The 17,745-nt window shown below is 46.0% G+C and overlaps 1 protein-coding gene across 1 annotated transcript in view; it reads left to right on the plus strand.

Annotated features, from left to right (window-relative positions):
- INTS1 (integrator complex subunit 1) overlaps positions 1–17,745 on the plus strand; it is a 2,112,141-nt gene that overhangs the window by 940,907 nt on the left and 1,153,489 nt on the right. Inside the window, exon 18 of the mRNA XM_069647642.1 lies at positions 3,027–3,087. Within this exon, the coding sequence (XP_069503743.1) occupies positions 3,027–3,087 (61 nt within the window). The remainder of the gene's footprint in view (positions 1–3,026; positions 3,088–17,745) is intronic.

The raw sequence follows: 17,745 nt of genomic DNA on the forward strand, positions 1-17,745 counted from the left end.
GCAGACCTGGATTTGTTGGCATGTCTCCTGAATGCCAAGTGCCCCCAGTTTGCCTCATAGATTATTCAGGGGTTACTGGGAGACCCCTTCAGATCGGTTGGCACGGCCGCAGGTGTTATACATTCCCACCCACCCCTCTCCTCCAACGGACCCTCTTCAAGTTCCGGGCATTCGTGGACTGCAGCCTCATCTTGGTTGCCCCCCCACTGGCCTTTGAGAACCTGGTTTTCTGATCTGCTGCAGTTCTGCTCCAGGGGTCCAGTTCATCTTCAAATCAGCAGCAGGGGTTTCCTGACACAGCAGGGCGGGGCAGTGGTACATCCGGATCCAGTCAAACTGGCCCTGGTGGCCTGGTTCCTGATCAGCTGAGGCTTCAGCATGCTCAATTTCCAGATAACTGGGACATCATTCAGCAGGCCAGGAGGCCCTCAACTTGGTCTCAGTATAAGAGCAAATGGACTAGGTTCTGCCATTGGGCTTTTAACAAAGGTCTGCACCGTGTCACCTGCCCTCTGGATGACGTACTGGCCTTTTCAGCACACCTGGCTCGCTCTGGAGTTCAGGTGGATATGTGCTGCACGTATTTGGCAGCCATTGTAGCTTACAAGAATTCCCATGAGCATGTTTTTGTCAGTCAACCTGGTGGTTAAGGTCCACCTTAAGGGGTTGTCTAGGCTTTTGCCTCCTGTGCATAGGCCGCATCTGGTCTGGGACCTCAATGTGGTACTTGCAGCTTTGCAACATGAGCCTTTCAAGCCGTTGGCCTCTGTGGACTGCCTCTTGGTGATGCTAAAAACTGTTTTATTGGTAGCTCTCCCCTCTGCGCACAGGGTTAGTGAGCTGTAGGCGTTGTCTTCGTGTAAGCCCTTCACCACGTTTCACAACAACAGTCATCCATCGTACTTTCCCATACTTCTTGCCCAAGGTGGTCTTTCCGTTTCATCTGAATCACGAGAGCTGCCTGCCGGTGTTCTTCCCGAACCCACAGTCGGAGGCAGAAAGGGTCCTACATTCCTTGGTTCTCAAGCTTTACCTCTCTCTTACGAAATTCTTCAAGAAATCTGAGGCATTGTTTGTGACTCTTGGGGGCTCCTACCCCAGCTCTCGGGCTTCCAAGGCTTCCATGGTCCGTTGGATGGTTCAGGCCATGGGCAAACCTGTTCTTGAAGGGATTCATGCCTATGCAGTCAGAGCTAAGGTCACAGCCGTCACGTTTCAGAGACATGCTTATAGGGATGTCACCAGCAAGGCGGCTACCTGGGCTACTCCGTCGGCCTTCTGTATGCACTACTCGCTGTACACCAGCTCCAGGCGTAATGCTGAGTTTGGTCAGGCGGTTCTGAAGAACCTTTTTGCTTCATCCTAGATATGAGGCAGGTTGTGACAGCTCCACTCTGTTCTTGTTCGGTGGATTCACCCACATGGATGGAGGAAAGGGGGCGGGACGTATGAGTAATTAAAGTTACTAACCGGAGTGACTGAAGTACTCATAGTCCCCTTTCCACCCATCTTCCCCCGCTAGTATGCCGATTTCTATTAAGTACTAAGAGAAACCAGGTATCTAAGCGTTCTGTGTTCAAAGGGGACTGAGGTGAGGCGCCAGAGGGTGGGGCCTCAGCGGGGCATTCCCACGGCCGAGGCCAAGCCCCTGCGCACTGTACTAAATTTGAAGGGGAAGATCTATTTTTCGCTGCCAAAGTTTCCGGTACTGTCCCCGTGTTGGGTGACGCCCTCAAGGATGGAGGAAAGGGGACTATGGACTATGAGTACTCTAGTCACTACGGTGAGTAACTTTAATTAGTTGAACTGTGAGAATAAGCCTGAGAAAGGCCAGGGGAAAGGAGACATTCCCCCTACTTGTGGCACTGTGAGAATAAATCTGAGAAAGGCCAGGGAAAGGAAGACATTCCCCCTACTTCATTTGAACTGCCATTATATGGAACTGTACGTGTCCAGAGGAAGGGAATCGTTCTTCTGGATCAAGATGACAGTATTCCACTTTATTATGTTTTCAAGTGTAAGGGATTGAGTTAGGATTTTTACACTGGAAGGTGGACTTTGTATTTGTGGACTTTCTGACTGTTTCCTTGGTATTTTTGGTTTGAGACAGTGAATCCCCTCTTGGAGTTAGGGATAGTTAGCTTTCCTTATTTCTGTTGTTATAAGTAAAGGTATTTGCCCAAAAACATGCCACCTGTTTGTCAGTCTCCTCCTTCGACATCATTCACACACACAACACGCACACACCACAACACACACACAACTCTCTCTCTCTCTCTCTCTCTCTCTTCTCCTTCCACCCCCCCCCACCACTGGTTAATGCTGGATACCCAGGAGCTACTTCTAGTTCCTGCTTATCTAATCTCAAATTCAACCCGTGCCATATGGTCTAACATGGCCGTTCCTGCCTCACGAAATACACTGCAAAGCAAACCATCAATTGCCTAGTTACAAGAGATATACAAAACACCAGGCAATCATTTTGCTTCTGTTCAAGAAGCAAGTTGCTACTAACTCCGTAAAATGGCTACACTGCTGTGCAGCCTTGTGAAAAATTGTAACTTAAGCACTGTTTGTTTTTCCGAAAAACCCATCCAAGAACACTATCGGGCACTTTTGGGGGATTCGTTCCCAGGTAGGCATAAAGGCTACCACGTCAGCACATAGTAATAAAAGAGTTACAGTCCCTGATGAGGTTTAGAATAAACTTTTCTGGGCAGAAAGAGAGATCAGGACATGAGAAATGCATTGCAAATATTAGGGGTGGTTGGAGGGGTGACTCAAGTTAGAAAAAAATTACTTTGCTTAACTAACATCATCTAAATGTAGCTACTTCGTTGTTGTTGATGACTTGACATGCCGTGTGCGCCCTGGATCCATTACTCCACCACTGACCTATGCTTAATGATATGCATAAGCCTACTGTTTAAAGTGTAAAATCACATAGCTGTCTAAAGTGCAAGTATTATGCCATCACATTTATTTTACATCTATTCATTTACCACTTTGCAACATTTGTGTTTCAGGGTTGACTGCTTGGGAGGAATACCCAACCCTGAAGATGGTTATGGAGATGGTGATGACGAAGTAAGTTTTTTTCAGTTACCTCTCATGCGATCTGTAGAAATCCTTTTTTTAAACTCTGAGATCTGTGGTTTTGAATTTTTTTGTTTTAATGATATGGGCTAGTGTTACATGGCCAGTCATACAAATATTGCCCCCATATCCTAGGGATTTGATTTCTGTTTAAATAAGAAAACAGATCCTGCTGGTGATCTATTTTCAACAGGCTGCACCTATTCTTCATATGAATCCAGCAGCACATATTATTTTGTTCAGTTGAATTCTACCACATAATGAGAACTCGGATTTGGCCTTTCTTATGCTTGTAGAGCCCCACAGAATTATTTATTAGTTTAATTTACTTTTGGTAATTCATTGTTTGTAATTACTTACTGACTGTTTTATCTGATTGTAAGTTCTCATTGTTACTTTTTCATGCCTAAGACCAATTGCTCCCCAGTCCCTCACTTCTGCTGTGCCCAATATTGTAATTGCTCTGTTTTTACTGCGATTGTCTCAATGTCATTAAGTTTTGATAAACATTTGCTCTCCATATGAATTGGTTGTTTTTGTGTATGGATTATGTCCAACATCTCAAATGCAGAAGTATGTAAAGTCATAGGCCTTCCTGTTCACCTGTTGACATACATGCTTGTTAAGATGGATCTCTATAAATCTGGCCTGGTGGACAGATTTTAGGAGGACACCCTAGTTATAGTGAACAGGGGATTCTGAGAGGCTAGCCAAAACCCAATCAAGGTAGTCGATGCTTACACTCAAGAGAATGAGTGGGTGGTTAGGGGTCCTCAATGAGTTCACACAGTTAGCACACAATCATTTAATTTAGGTAGTCAATTATAAAAATACAACTATTTATTATAGGCCTTATGTACACACTGCTAAATGAATCTAACAGGTAGTTTTATCGCACAACACTCTATGATAAACATATACAGAGCCACTGTAGGTTCACATAAACATTAAATAACATAATCAGCAAAGCAGGTAAGTATTTTAGATGCTGTCAATGATGGAACAAGATCACAAGGCAATAACCTAATTTAGGAAATCCAAATCCTAAAATGAATGGGGCATTGTAGCCAAGAGTCACAGGAGCCACAATGTTTCTCACCAGTATGAAGTCTCTGTAAGTAGGTGTCAATAGGCTTGTGTTAGTAATAGTTGAAAGGTTCTAACACAATATACCAGAGGTAAGTAGGTGTTTTCCTTTCTTACAGACCCAAGGCTAACCCAGGGGCAGGATACTCGACCCAGGTTTGACGAACAAATGGTGAGTGGAAGTCAATGAGGAGACAAAGGGACTTTTTCCAATGTTATAATATGGAGATTAAGGGGGACAGGCACACTGCGTTTGTGGATCATCTGGAGGTCGCTGGGGTCTTGATATTCTGCTGTTAATTCCAGAGAGAGGTGCCCAGGAGTTTTAGGTTTGAGGAGTCTTCCGGTTGAATGGAAAAGCATGATGCAACCCTTTTCGGAGAAGAAATGCAGAATCCTTCAATGCAAACATCTTCAGGACACTCCACAGATTGGAGGAAGATGGGTACCAGCAACAGTCTCCCCACGCAAAGTCTCTGAAGGGCTGGGTCCTTGAGAAGACGTTAGGACTACTAGGTCCCACTATTCCAAGTTCTGAGGCACCGCTCAGGTTCTTCAGAGATCTGGCAGATGAACAGAGCTTCACCGGGCTGGCTACTGGAAGTGATGCTGGGCCACTGCAGGAGTCCTTTTCAGGTTTTCAGCAGGCTGCTCTTCTTCGAGGGTTTCTTGGCTCCAACCATATGATATGATTTGTTAAGTCATTTATAACGCGCCTGTACACAAGTGTCCCTAGGCGTGACAAGACAAGGAAGGGAAGACAGAAGGAGGACAAAACAACGATCTTACTAGGCCGTGTGTCATTCAGATCGCGCAAATGTGATGATCTGAAGAAATGGCTGCAGAGGTCATCTTTTTGTCCAAAGTCCAAGCCCACCAGTGGTAAGGATCTGCACCATTCAAATAGCCAGTAGTTGTCCAATCATGAACAACTATTGTTTCACATTTGCCCCACACCTTGACTCTGGCACCAAGGATGTAGACTGGGACTAGATAGTCCCACCCCCTTCCTGGGCCACACACAAAGGCATCACTAACCTGCGAAAGTAATAGCGTTCCTGGACAAGTACATGACCTTATAAGAACTACAGTATGTCCAACAAACAAGCGTGGCACTAACATTTTAGGGCACTATGCATTTTTAGTAGCCATACACTGTAAATGTGAATGTGCACACCAGAAATAATGCAAACACAGTAACAATGTGAATGTGCACACCAGAAATAATGCAAACACAGTAACAATGTAACTGCTGGCACCAGCTTGTCTTGAGGCACATATAAAAGTAACCAAACATCCCATGTATAAAAAGCTAAGGTGATACAGAAGTATCACCATCGCACTGCACTTTAAGGTGCTCTGTGCAAGGTTAAAAAGTACATGAATTAAAAAAGGGAAACATTTTCCCAGTACTGATATTCTGAAGAACTGATACCCATACAATGAGCAAAAAGCAAGGAAATTGAAGCCGAAGGCTTCGCTTCTAAAGGCCACGACAGGAGAAAAACAGAGAAAAAATATGGGGGTTCCTATGGAGGGAAAGTTAGCAAAAATAAAAAAACATTCCCAACACTCACCCTCGAGTAGGGACAGGGGGTTCTAATCCACCTGCTGTTTCCTTTTCCAGTTTATTATACCTCATGGACAGCCCATCAGCATTGCTAGTCTGTGTACCTGGCCTATGCTCAGAGGGGAAGTCGAAGGGCCTCATTACAAGTCCGGCGGTAGCCGGGCCGGTAGAACCGGCAAGCTGCTGCCGGACTCGAGATAATTTACTGCTGCCTGACTTGCTGGAATAACCAGGGCATTAAAGCCCTGGTGGTCCGGTAAGTCAGGCAGTGGCAATTGTTACTCCCCATTCCCATTTTAGTCCCATAGGACTCAATGGGAATGGGGAGGACGGAAGCACCGGCACTGTACGAACAGTGCCGGTGCTTCCGTCAAAATCTAGGTCTGACCTGAAGGGGGGATGGCACCCGCCCGCAGAACTCAGAGTGTGCCGGTCCGGTACCAACGATGACAGTAGGCTTACCGGCACTGTTGTTACCGGACCACCTGAGCTATTTAGGATTCTCTCCCTTCATGTTTATTAGCCACTTTAAGGGCTTGTGTTCAGTCTATAAAGTGAAGTGAGTCCCAAAGAGGGACTCCTTCCCCACAATCGCCCACCTGAGATCTCTGTCCTTAAGCTGGCATCTAATAAAACATGGGAACGTTTTCCTATGGGATTGCGCCATTATATAACACTTCCATGAATCAGGCCCATAGGATGTTCCCTGCCTCTGTCATCTAATTGTGAAAGGACAGCACCTATCCCAGTGTCAGAGGCATCTGTCTGCCCAATAAAATATTTCTGGTAATCAGTTGCCCTGAAAACAAGGGCCTCTGAAAGGGAATCCTTCAAGCCTTGGAAGGCCTAATCACACTCATTAGAGCAATAAACTTTCTTGGGTTTCTTTGGAGTAGTGAGGGCAGTCATAGGAGCACCAATGATACAATAGTCAACAATAAAATTCCTGTAATACCTAGTGAGGCCTATAATAGCTCTCACCTGGGTTTGGGTTATGGGAGTGGTCCAGTCCTGTACTTTACTGGGTAGAGGCTGAGTCGTTTCACCACTTTCCTGCCCAAGGTAGGTCATTGTACCTTGACCGTTCTGGCACTTGGTAGTCTTTATGGTGAAGTCGGCCTGTTGAAGGGTCTGCAACACAATCTTAAGGTGTCTTACATGTTCTTCCCACGTATGGCTGAAAACTGCTATATCATCCAGATATGCCATACAGAATTCATCTAACCCATTCATGACATGGTTGACCAGCCTCTGGAAAGTGGCAGGTGCATTCTTTAGTCCAAAGGGCATTACCCTGAATTGGTGAAGTCTCTCAGGCTTTGCGAATGCAGTCTTCTCCTTGTTATTTTCTGTCAGGGATATTTTCCAATACCCTGCAGTAGGATCAGAGGTGCTAAGGTATTTGACAGCACCTAGCTTGTACACCAGCCCATCAGTTTATGGTAAGGGATGAGCATCTGTCTTGATGGCATTTAGAGCTCTGTAGTCCATGCAGAATCTTAAATCTGAAGTGTCTTCTTTTGGTACCAAAACCAGTGGGCTGAATTAAGGACTCTTCTAGCAGGCTCTGTCACCCCAGGATCCAACATCTTTTGGACCTCAGACTTGATGCGAGACCTTTACTTTGTCTGACATCCTATAATTCCTATTTCAATGGATTGCATTCTCCTGCAGATTCCATATCACATAGATTTTGTTAGGGAGTTTTACTAAAGTCCACCTAAGGTAGGACTATGGAAAACTTTCCTTTCAGTGTACAGGGCTCAAACTCTTAGTATAGGCCTGAACTAACCAACAGGTTTGGTAGCTATGGCTGAGCAGCCAGGCTTATTTTAGGAGGGAGAAGGGTTGTAGTAGAGTACAAAGACCTTTGAGCACACAGTCAGGAAGACACTTACACACTTGTAGTTATATATAAATATAATTATTATTCACACTAGACAATGTGAAGTTCACTTTTCAATTTGAATAAGTAAGATAAACTTGTACACATATATACATTAAGACTTTTGCAGATGTAACTCAATTTAGTGGTAAATCTTTAGTTGCAACGCAGGTAAGGGAAAGAGTTTCTTCAGGTTAGCAAAGGTATTCAACCAATAATCACAGAATGATGATACTGTTAAGTAAAATAACTTTGTGCACACTTGTAGAATAGCTGGAAGTAATTCAAGATAAGTTAAAGCACTTGACAATTAATAATTGGAATCACTGTTTCAGGAAAGAATGAATGAATCAAAACCAACCCAGAGCAGGTAAGACTTGCATTAAATGTAACGTCTCACCTGGTTCCCACGGAGGCGCGGCGTCGAAGGCGCAGAACTCTGAAGATGGACAGGAAGGGCCCCTCTATTCTGGCTTCCCTGGCTCGTTGGATACCTTCCTGTGCGTGAAAAGGGAGTATTACCAACTGTGGAACAATGCTCAAGCCTCCCACTCCCTTCCAACCCTCCACGATACCTCCTCCATGATTCCCCGTGAAGCCTCAACTTAGGGTTTGGAAGGATGAGCTCTCCATCCTGCTTCTGATGCAGGGGCGCGTTGAAACCCAGTTACTTCACTGGATTGAGGATTGATGGGAGTTCAGGTAAACTCGACTGTTCAGGTAAGGTGCTGTAAAAGTTCTGTTCAAAAGTTCAAGCTTAATAATAATGTTCGTTGTCTAATTGCAGCAAGCGCTAATGCTTATGTCTTTTTCCCCTTAGGGGCCGGGGTTCGGAGTGCCGGAGATATGGCGCCGACCCGAAGTGAAACAGTTCTGGATGAGCGCTCAGGTAATGTCTTTGCATTCGCTCATTCAATGTCTTTGTCTTTTTTCCCCATAGGAGCCGGGGTCCGGAGATGCCAGGAAGCGGCAGGACCCGAAATGCAGTGGGAATAATCCAACAGGTAAGACTTAAAAGGAAACTGAGCTTTGCTTATTCCTTTTCTCCCTCTCACCTTTGTTCTTGTCTTTTTTCCTCTAGGCGCCGGGGCGTAGCTGAATCCGGAAGATCGCTGCTGAAGATGGAAGCGCCTTGCAAAGGTGAGTAAAATGCAGCGCTGCAGCGATCGAAACGAAATGCCTTTAAAATGATGTCTTCCTTTTCAGGGCCGTTGGAGAAATGACTCCGGGATGCAGATTTAGCAGGTAAGGGCTTTTCTTCTCCTATTCTCTTCCTTTCTCCCCTTGCAGGTGTTCCAGGGTGCTGGCAGGCGTGGCTGAAGTCAGGATGCAGGAGCTGACACGGTGAGCGTCCAGCTGCTAGGTGCAGAACAACGCGAAGCATGTGTGGCTGTTCGGGTGGGGTTTAAATAGCCTTGGAAGAAGTTCCTGGTATGTATCCTTCCACCAATCAGGTATGTATCCTTCCCCGACCACACCCGGGTGGTGAAGTAGTCCTACAGGTTAAGTAGTCCCATTTAGGCCTCAAGAGGGCCTGGATGAAGCAGCAAGGTCTGCATCAGGTAAGTGTGCACCCAAGCACTTAAACACATATCCTCTTCTATGAGCCTGGCGCCTAAGGCGCCAGGACTGATACCAAAGGGCCCCGACTTGGGCCCGCTGAGACTTCCCTGGGGAAAATGATGTCTGCCTCTGGGGTTGCTGGGCCCGGCCTGGCTCCTTAGAGGTAGGCATCATGACATTAAATTCAGAGGCCATAGGCTTTAGTAGTCCACCTTTATCTAGGTATGAGCGTCTCAGACTCAGATTGGGGGGAATGGGTGGGGCAAAATAATTAAGGCGCCAGCTGTAAAGAGTCAAGAGTTCCAGAAGAAGACTTGTAGCAAGTAAGTAACCTTTCTTTGTTGGGAAAAAGGTTCAGTGGCTTCGGAGAAGGCTCCCTGTAGGCGCACATATTAGTCCTGGGCGAACATGTATGAGAAAACTCCCCAACTTACGAATCAGCACTCCAGCAACAGAGGAGCAGCAAAGCAACTCTAAGCAAGTTCTACCAAGAGTCTCACAGTGCCTTAAACTTGAAGAAGATGCAGCACAATTCTTCCTCGATGCTGCAGCATACCGAGTCACCGAATTCTTGGTCAGACAGACTGAAGAAAGGACACTGGAGGGATCTTGCAGCAGCCAAGTGGTAAGGCTCTCAGCAAAAGACTTTTTGTGATTCTGTGTCTTTGACGCCCTTTTCAAAGCACCAGTTTAGAACCCTTACTGCCAGGCCGATTCAGCTTGCTTTCTCAGCCCAGCCTTCTGATGAGAGGACTTCAAGGAGTGGAATCTTGCCTCTGGAGGTTCAGAAGGAGTCCACCAAAGTTTCTGTTGGATTCAATCTTCGGAAGGGGATGCACTGCACACTGGCCATAGGTCCTACGGTATTGGCGCCTTGCAGCCGGCGAAGGTCACTGCTTGTCGTGGGATATCTTGAAATGCAGGCCGTCTTTAGACCGGTTGGTCCCACCAGTCCAAGGGAGGAAGTCGTCTGGGTCAGAGCTTCCCTGATGCTTGATAAAGAGGGCTGGAGAAGCAGCGGTCACTCAGGTAGCTCTCGCGTCCCTGGAGGTTGCTGCAGGCGTCCTTCTCCTCTTCAGAATGGATCTTCCAGTGGTCGACTCTGGCTTCAGCATCAAGACCCTCGCCTTTTATGCAGGAACCTAGACAGTCAAAATGCATGCTTTCATTTAAACTTGGGGTGGGGCTGTCCTTTCAGTATAGCCGGCCTCCCATTTAGAACTGGATCTAAGTAGGCACACTGGAGGATAAAGACATGTGGACTTTCTGAGTCTTCCTAGTTTCCTGTTCACTGAGGCACACCAGCGCTTTTGGGCAGGCTTTACAAAGGGATCCCGGTAAAGACAAAAGAAGGACCAATAAAGCACAAATCGCCGTGAGCTGGCGAAAAAAGAAGACAGCCTGCCTGATAAGTTTCACAAAATGTGTAGAAAAAGTATCCACTGGCAGCAGCCACTCATATTTGTTACTGTAACTAAAAAGTTACAGGAGAAGTGAAAAAGAGACACACAGTGTCACCCCAGCACTCCACATAAGGTGGGGTGTGCTGAGCTCACAATAAAAGTGTAGATAGGATAAAAAGTATCCTCCCATCCTTGGGAATAGTAGGAATTGTGATGAATCAGTAGCCATTTCCCCCAGAATCTTGGCCTGGGACCCTGGTCATGTGGCCATGGGAAGGCAGACGCTTCCTGATCCCGACCCTGGGGGCGGTGTTCTGCAGGAGGATCACATGGGGGGGAGAAACAAGTCAAGAGAAAGAGGAAACCCCCTTGTTTAATTTCCCCTGAAACCCCAATCTCTTAATGGCTTACTGTCAAGTAGAAAGGGTTAGGGAAACTAACTTTGTTGGCAGGGACTTTAAGTCCCATAATTCCCTCAGTACTTGGACAGGGAAGAAGGATGCAGAGAAATACTGCTGTAGGAGCGGTTAACTAATTAGTGTAAACTACCTTTAAAAAGCCCCTCAGGTGCAGACAGTAGAGAAGTAGTAGATGAGAAAGTAGTACGGGCTGTGTATGTAGACTAAAGTGAAGCTGGAGGTGAGAAAAGGTGCCGGAACCACTGTGAAGCCAAAGGTGGTTGTGGGTTCTGAGAGGGTCTTTGCCTCGAGTTTTCCTTGTTGCAGAGGTTACGCAGCGGGAAGCAGAAGTAGCAAGGGGAGTGTGCCCTCTTCAGAAGTTTTAGGTGGCTGGGTTGCTCCGCAGCCTCTCCAGAGCGGCGGAAGCTCCAAGTCCGAGTGGCACAAGCAAAGGTGGACCGGAGGAGGCTGTTGGCCTGATCGCGAGGAACCACGATAACAGAAGACCTGCGAACACCAAGCGGAGCGTCAGCGAGCGTCAGACCCAGTGAAATCACAGCTTGCATGTGACTCCGGAGTGCTCAGGCGCTGTCCGCGTGTTTACGGCAGGCAGTTTCACTCGCGTTTGAGTGAAAGAAGCAGTAATAGCGATTTTGAATACCAAACTATTCGAAAACATCAAAAGTTGGACTTATTGAACCAAAGTGACAATGCAAGCAAGTGTGTGATTTGGTGAAAGGCCCAAAAACCTGTGAGGGAAGCTTTAGAAAAAAACAAAAGCCTACAAGCAATACCCAAGCCAGGAGTATTTAAAAAGTCAGCAATACCAATACAACAAACATTGCTCAAGGTGAGAGGGGAATATTGGGAAACCCAAGGGTTGTAAGTCTTGCTATTTGTGTTGTGAAATACGGGTCATCAGATGATATAAACATACATTGCCCAAGCCAAGACAGAAACAGATTAAGACCATATCCTGGTCACTATTTGGTTGTTGGTGTATAGAATAAAGAAAGGTGGTAATTAGGCTGCCCATTGGAGAAGATTATCCACAGGAAGAGGAGCATAGTTGCAGAGGAGTCCTAAAGAGCACTTATGTGATTCCTTGTTTCCCCAACAATGGTTTAAAATTTGATGCCAACCAAACCGTGTGAAGAATGTGTTGTTCTGAGTTGGAAGTTACTACTGAAGCACAGTTTGTTCTTTTGTGAAGTATTGAACGGGCAGGAGAGTATGCTCGTATGGCAAGTTGCTGATGTAGAAGGCTTGGCATGGGTGCAAACCCAGGTAGTAGTTCATGAAAGTGCTGAACTGTGGCTCTAACAAAGACAACTCATTAAACCTGCTGTGGAAGAGTTAAATATCTTCAGAAGTGTGTATCAAATCAACCTGACAAAGACAATTGCTGTTGGTTATTTGAAATGTGACATTGAAAGAATTGTGTAAACCTGCTGTGGAGGAGTTCCATTTCTTCTAAAAAACAAAGACACTTTTTGTTTACTGGAAGAAGACAAATGTGAAACTTGTTCTTACTCCAGAGGAGCTGAAACATACTATTTCTTTTGGTGCATTATTGAGACAAAGGACATTTTTGTTACCAAGTTTAAATACTCAAGAGCTGTGTTGGAACTTTGTGGCAAACCAGGATTTCCTTATTTCTTTTGCGCTGTCGAGCAAAATCTTGCACAGATCTGGGGAAGGGGAATTTGCCCAGGTTATGACAATCTACAGCGGTCATATTGTGAATTTGACTATGTTATATACATGTGTTGATTGAACTGCTATGCATTTCCTTATTTCTTTATTGAATGTATAAGTGTGAGGGACAGTTCTACATTTGTTAGTGTTTCCTTTAGTTTATTTTAGGCAGGAATATCATTGTCGGGGTAGGGATAGTGAGGCATTTATTCAACCTTTTTATTTAATAAAACAAAGTTGTCCACTGCACATTTCTGACCCCTCACAGAATTAAAAATTAAAACCAAGGAAGAAAGCTGAAGGAGCTTCCAGCAGCACTGCACATAAGGTGCTGTGTGTTACAATAGGAAATTACAGATGCCATAGAAAATGATGGAGGGAAGTAGACTCCATCAAAATAAACCCAAAAAGGGGGTGCCCAGAGCACAAAACAAGAATGTGGAGTGAGGAAAAAGATTCCCACTCACTCATGAGTCAGATAAAATCCAATAGTCCAGCAACAAGTGCTGGCGGACTCACCAGGTGAGGAGAATATCACAGAAGATGTAAATTCTACCTTACAGATATCCCTTCCAGCTGCTCAGAAACCTTTTCGACAGGGGCCATAGTACGACTCAACATTGACCACAGACTTCTCTTGACAGGACCGTGCCAGTCCTGGACTCTGGATGTGATATTGACCATACATATATTGCTTCACAACGCCCGTACCTCCATTTGTCTGCACGCTCAGCACGCTGCTTTTCGGAACGTTCTCATATTATATATATTTTCAATTCAAAGTTCTTCGATATGTTGGCCCCTAAGGCTTCAGGGTTCAAACGTTGTTAGGACTGCAACTCGAAAATGTCAATCACCGACCTGCATGGCATCTGCATGTGGTATCTAGGAAAATACCATGAAATCGAGGAGTGCCTTTCCTGTCAACAAACAAACCCAAAGCCGATTAGGGAACGAACAGCAAAATTGCCACTCGGGCGGCCTCCAACAAAGTCCCCAGCACCTGCGACCATCAGCGCGTTGGGCCAAGACAGCAAACGTCCAAAGCCCGAAAAAAGAGTACAGGCACCGCAAGAAGGCAAAGAAATGTTTATACCACAGAAGCCATTCATCATCCTCATCCACCCACAAGAAAGAGATGTGATTGACACAGACACAACTCTGATTAGTTGGAGGAACTTGGTAAGATCTGACCAACAGCAGGCGCGTTGAGGGCAGAGTGGGAGATGTTTAAGGAGCAAATGCTCCAGCTTTTCCATAAAGCTGCTGCAGCTACGACTCCGGTCTCAATTCTACAGGCAAATACGGCACCACTTGCGCCCAGACGTTCTGGCGCCAATGTGACCATGTCTGGTCCTAACCCCTCGTGCTCATCCACGACAACCGCAAACCAGCTCTGGCGTGCAGGGGCCATGAGGCCCCGGCACCGAGAGGCCTTGTAGGAACACCATCATCGACAAAGATGGCAGCGCCGATCGTTGAAAGTTCCTTTCAAATGTATTGTGTCCTCCCATGTATTCCTCATCTTGATATCTCCATATCCAGCTTTAGCTTCTTCGGGAAAAAATGTCCAACCTGGGGTGCTGCACGTCAATGCCTGTCGACTCAATGTCCTTCGAGGGCTTCTGTCTCTATGTCGACGTCATCGATGTTATATAGCGCACGTAGTGAACGTTGGGTTCAGTTGCGTTTTTCCGCAAGAGCTATCGTTTCATAATATTGGCGACTTCGGTACCTTGTCAAGAAACCTTTGGTATTTAGTGAAAAGCATGAAATCGTCGTCAGCATCTTCGTCTCCGAGATCAGGGTTAAAAAAACGATCATGACTGTGGGGCGACAATGTCCCTTACGGACCCCCATCAGGTGTGTCTGTGGTGCTTAGGATCCACTCATTTAACATCGAGTTGGGTCCTGCCTGTCGATGATAGCGAAAGCCCTGAAATAACGCAGTGGGAAGTTAGCTGCAGGTAGGTCTCATAAATCCCCTTTGACAACCCCGTCAAAAAAGCAATCCTCTGACAAGTCGAGAGATGACTCTCCTCGTCGGAAGAAAGCTAGAAGGTCCCGATCACGCAGTGGCTCAGACCAATCGTCATCCTCACGTTACTTACCCATGGTAACGTTCGACTGGATGTTCCTCCCACGTATTCCTCAGCTCCTGTCCCAGCCAAACCCGCAGTAGAATGTCCATGTCATTGCCGCTTATGCTTGAGTAGCTGGCAGGCGTAGGATAAAACTATACACGTAAAAACGGAACTCAAGCAAACGGTCGCAGCGCGCCCTACATACCATCAATGACGTTGACACTTAGACGGAAGTCCTCGAGGGACATTGAGTCAACAGGCATCGGCGCAGCGCCCCCTGCTGGAATTTGTTTTCCGAAGCAGCTAAAGCTGGATATGGAGATGTCATAAGATGAGGCATACGTGGGAGGAACAGCCAGTCGAAAGAACGTTATCATCGGTAATTAACTTTTCTTTTCTCCCCAGGTCTCAGCATTTTTCGACTCTGAGGTCGATGTACGGTGAAGAATGGGATCAAGTGCCTTTTGGCTTGGACCTATGAACGGGGTGGCTACAAGAGATAATTTATTTGCTGGTCAAGCAGATTTGATGGTCCTGGCTAAAGGCTGGCATGACTCTCGACCTGGATTTGCAGCAGGCCCCTCCCTATGGTCACCCTAATACACAGTACAGAAGGGGTGTCGAAAAGGTGGTTGAGGCCTTGGGTCTGGGTTCCCAGCTAAACCCCTGTCTGCATATGAATTGACGGACATCCTAGATACGGGACAGCAAACGGAAAGCCCATTGCCATTTAATGCGGTTATCGCAAACCCCATTACCACACTGTGCCAAAGGCCATGCTCCACGCCAGCTGTGCACACAGAACTCACCAAAAAACATACACCGACTAGGTGGAATTTACCCTTTATGTCATCTCACCCCATGCTAGAAGGCCTAGTGCTACAAACCGCTACAGTGAGCTCTAGGCCAGCCACCTCCAATCTGCCTACAGACAGGGAATCCAAGAAATCGCATAACTTGGCCAAGCAGAGCTGTGATTCAGGAAGGCGGTCAATGCTTCATGCGCATTTGCTAAATATTCCCACGGACTATGGAGAATTATAGCGGAAGCTGCAGAACTCATCCCAGCTGATGAAATGAGGGATGGGTTTCTATGCATCATTGACGATGGCAAGGAGGCGGCATGCCAAGCACTGCAGTCGGCCTGGACACTGGATTGCCTAGGCCATGTAATGGGGACGTCCACAATTCCGGATTTTCATCAAATGTTCAAGCTAAAATTCTGGACTATGTAAAGAATCCTGTAGATCCCTCAATAAAATCCTGCCGAAAGTCTCCTTCCAGGTGGCATGGGGAGGGCAGATGCTTCCTGATCCCATCCCTGGGTGTGACATACTGCGGGACGATCTCCTGGGTGGAGACAGGGTGCAGGGTGGTGAGGAGATTTACTTGGATGAGACACAGCATTTTTCTTTTCCACTACGCCAGAAGAGTTATGGCTAATTGTCATTTTAACATCTCTCAACCTCCTGTTAAAACTAAGACTGTAAAACCTAAGGTGTAACATCCAAACCTATCATACCAAAAGAACAAATCTTTTGTATCCCTAAAAACAAATATACTCCTCAATATGAAAGGTATACTATAAGGAATGGCAGAAATGTTGCCTTCTCTACACCTTCTTCTTCTAATAACATTAAAGCCTACAATCCATCTTTTAAAAGTAATAAGGCAATTAGATCTACCTTTGAAATACACAAGCAGTTGAAAAATCTCACTTTAAGAAAGTGAACTACATGCCCCAGAATCCCATAGGGACTGAGACCAAGAAGAGCGCTGATTAGGCAAGTAGAGGTAAAGGACTGGCAAGAAGGCCTAACGGCTCTTGCCAGGGTCAGGCAATTCACAATAATTACCTGCACCTGAAATCCATTGCCCCACCAAAGAGGTATAAAAGGCTGCAGCAGGACGGGGAAGATAAATGGAGCTGGCAGTAGTAGCAGAAGGAGAAGAGCGCGAGGCTGGCAGTTCATGAGGAAGTGTGGTCACTTAAGGGACGCCAGGACATGAGAAAAGGAGATTTCACCTGCAAGTTCTGAGAGGGTCCTGTATTCACAAACCCTGCCTTGCCATGGCTGCACTTAGAGAGACTTGCTGAGATTGAAGGTCTTCCCAAGGGTCACATAGTGGCTGTAATTGAAGAGCCGTGATCGTGCTGCAACCCAAGGCCTGCGTAAAGAAACAAGCCGAGGAACAGAGAAGTGAAGGAGACTCCCCATTGACATGGCCGGACCGGAGACACCTGTGCTGCATAGGGGTGTGGGTCCCAGGTGAGCCTAAATTAGTAGCAGAAGGAGAAGTTGTCGGGAAGCTGGAGCAGCCAGCAACGACAGTGTTCCTGGAGCCAGTGAGTGAAGCTTCATGTACAGGTTCACTCTGAAAACCTTGCTGGTAACTGTTACCAGCTCTATATTAACTCATGTAAGAGTGGGAGTGAGTAGAAGCTGTCCGTTGTTGTGAAGAGTTCTGCTGTATCACGCGCACTTCTAATACATGCCAGAGTGCTCACGTATAAAGAAAAAATTTCCATTTCCCATAGTTAAACTGTTTAAAGTTAACAGTGTTTGCGTGTCTCCAATTAAGAAGGGGAATGCTTTTCAAATCTCTCGTAAACCTTAAAGCTGACTTTCACAAATTGTTACAAGATTTATTACATCATAGAAAAGTCGCGTGTGAACAACTGTAGTTTTCAACCGGAGACAGTGCATATCTCTGAGTTACAAAGTGGGAATACACTTAAAGTTCTTTAAAGTTAAAGATCTTCCTTAAAGAGTTGTCGCGAGTATCTAGATCTGATTCTTTTTTTAAGGCTGTTCCTTGTAACATCAAGAACAAGTATTTACTAAATGTAGAAGTCATTGAGCTGATGTGAAAAAGAAGCATTACCCAAGCAAAAAGGCCAACACTTTATATAGTCAAACCAGCCCTTTTGAAATCCATCCACCTGAATTCTGAGGTTGCT

This window comes from Ambystoma mexicanum, chromosome 2q (genome assembly GCF_040938575.1).
Source record: "Ambystoma mexicanum isolate Mex_15411 chromosome 2q, UKY_AmexF1_1, whole genome shotgun sequence".
Taxonomy (NCBI): domain Eukaryota; kingdom Metazoa; phylum Chordata; class Amphibia; order Caudata; family Ambystomatidae; genus Ambystoma; species Ambystoma mexicanum.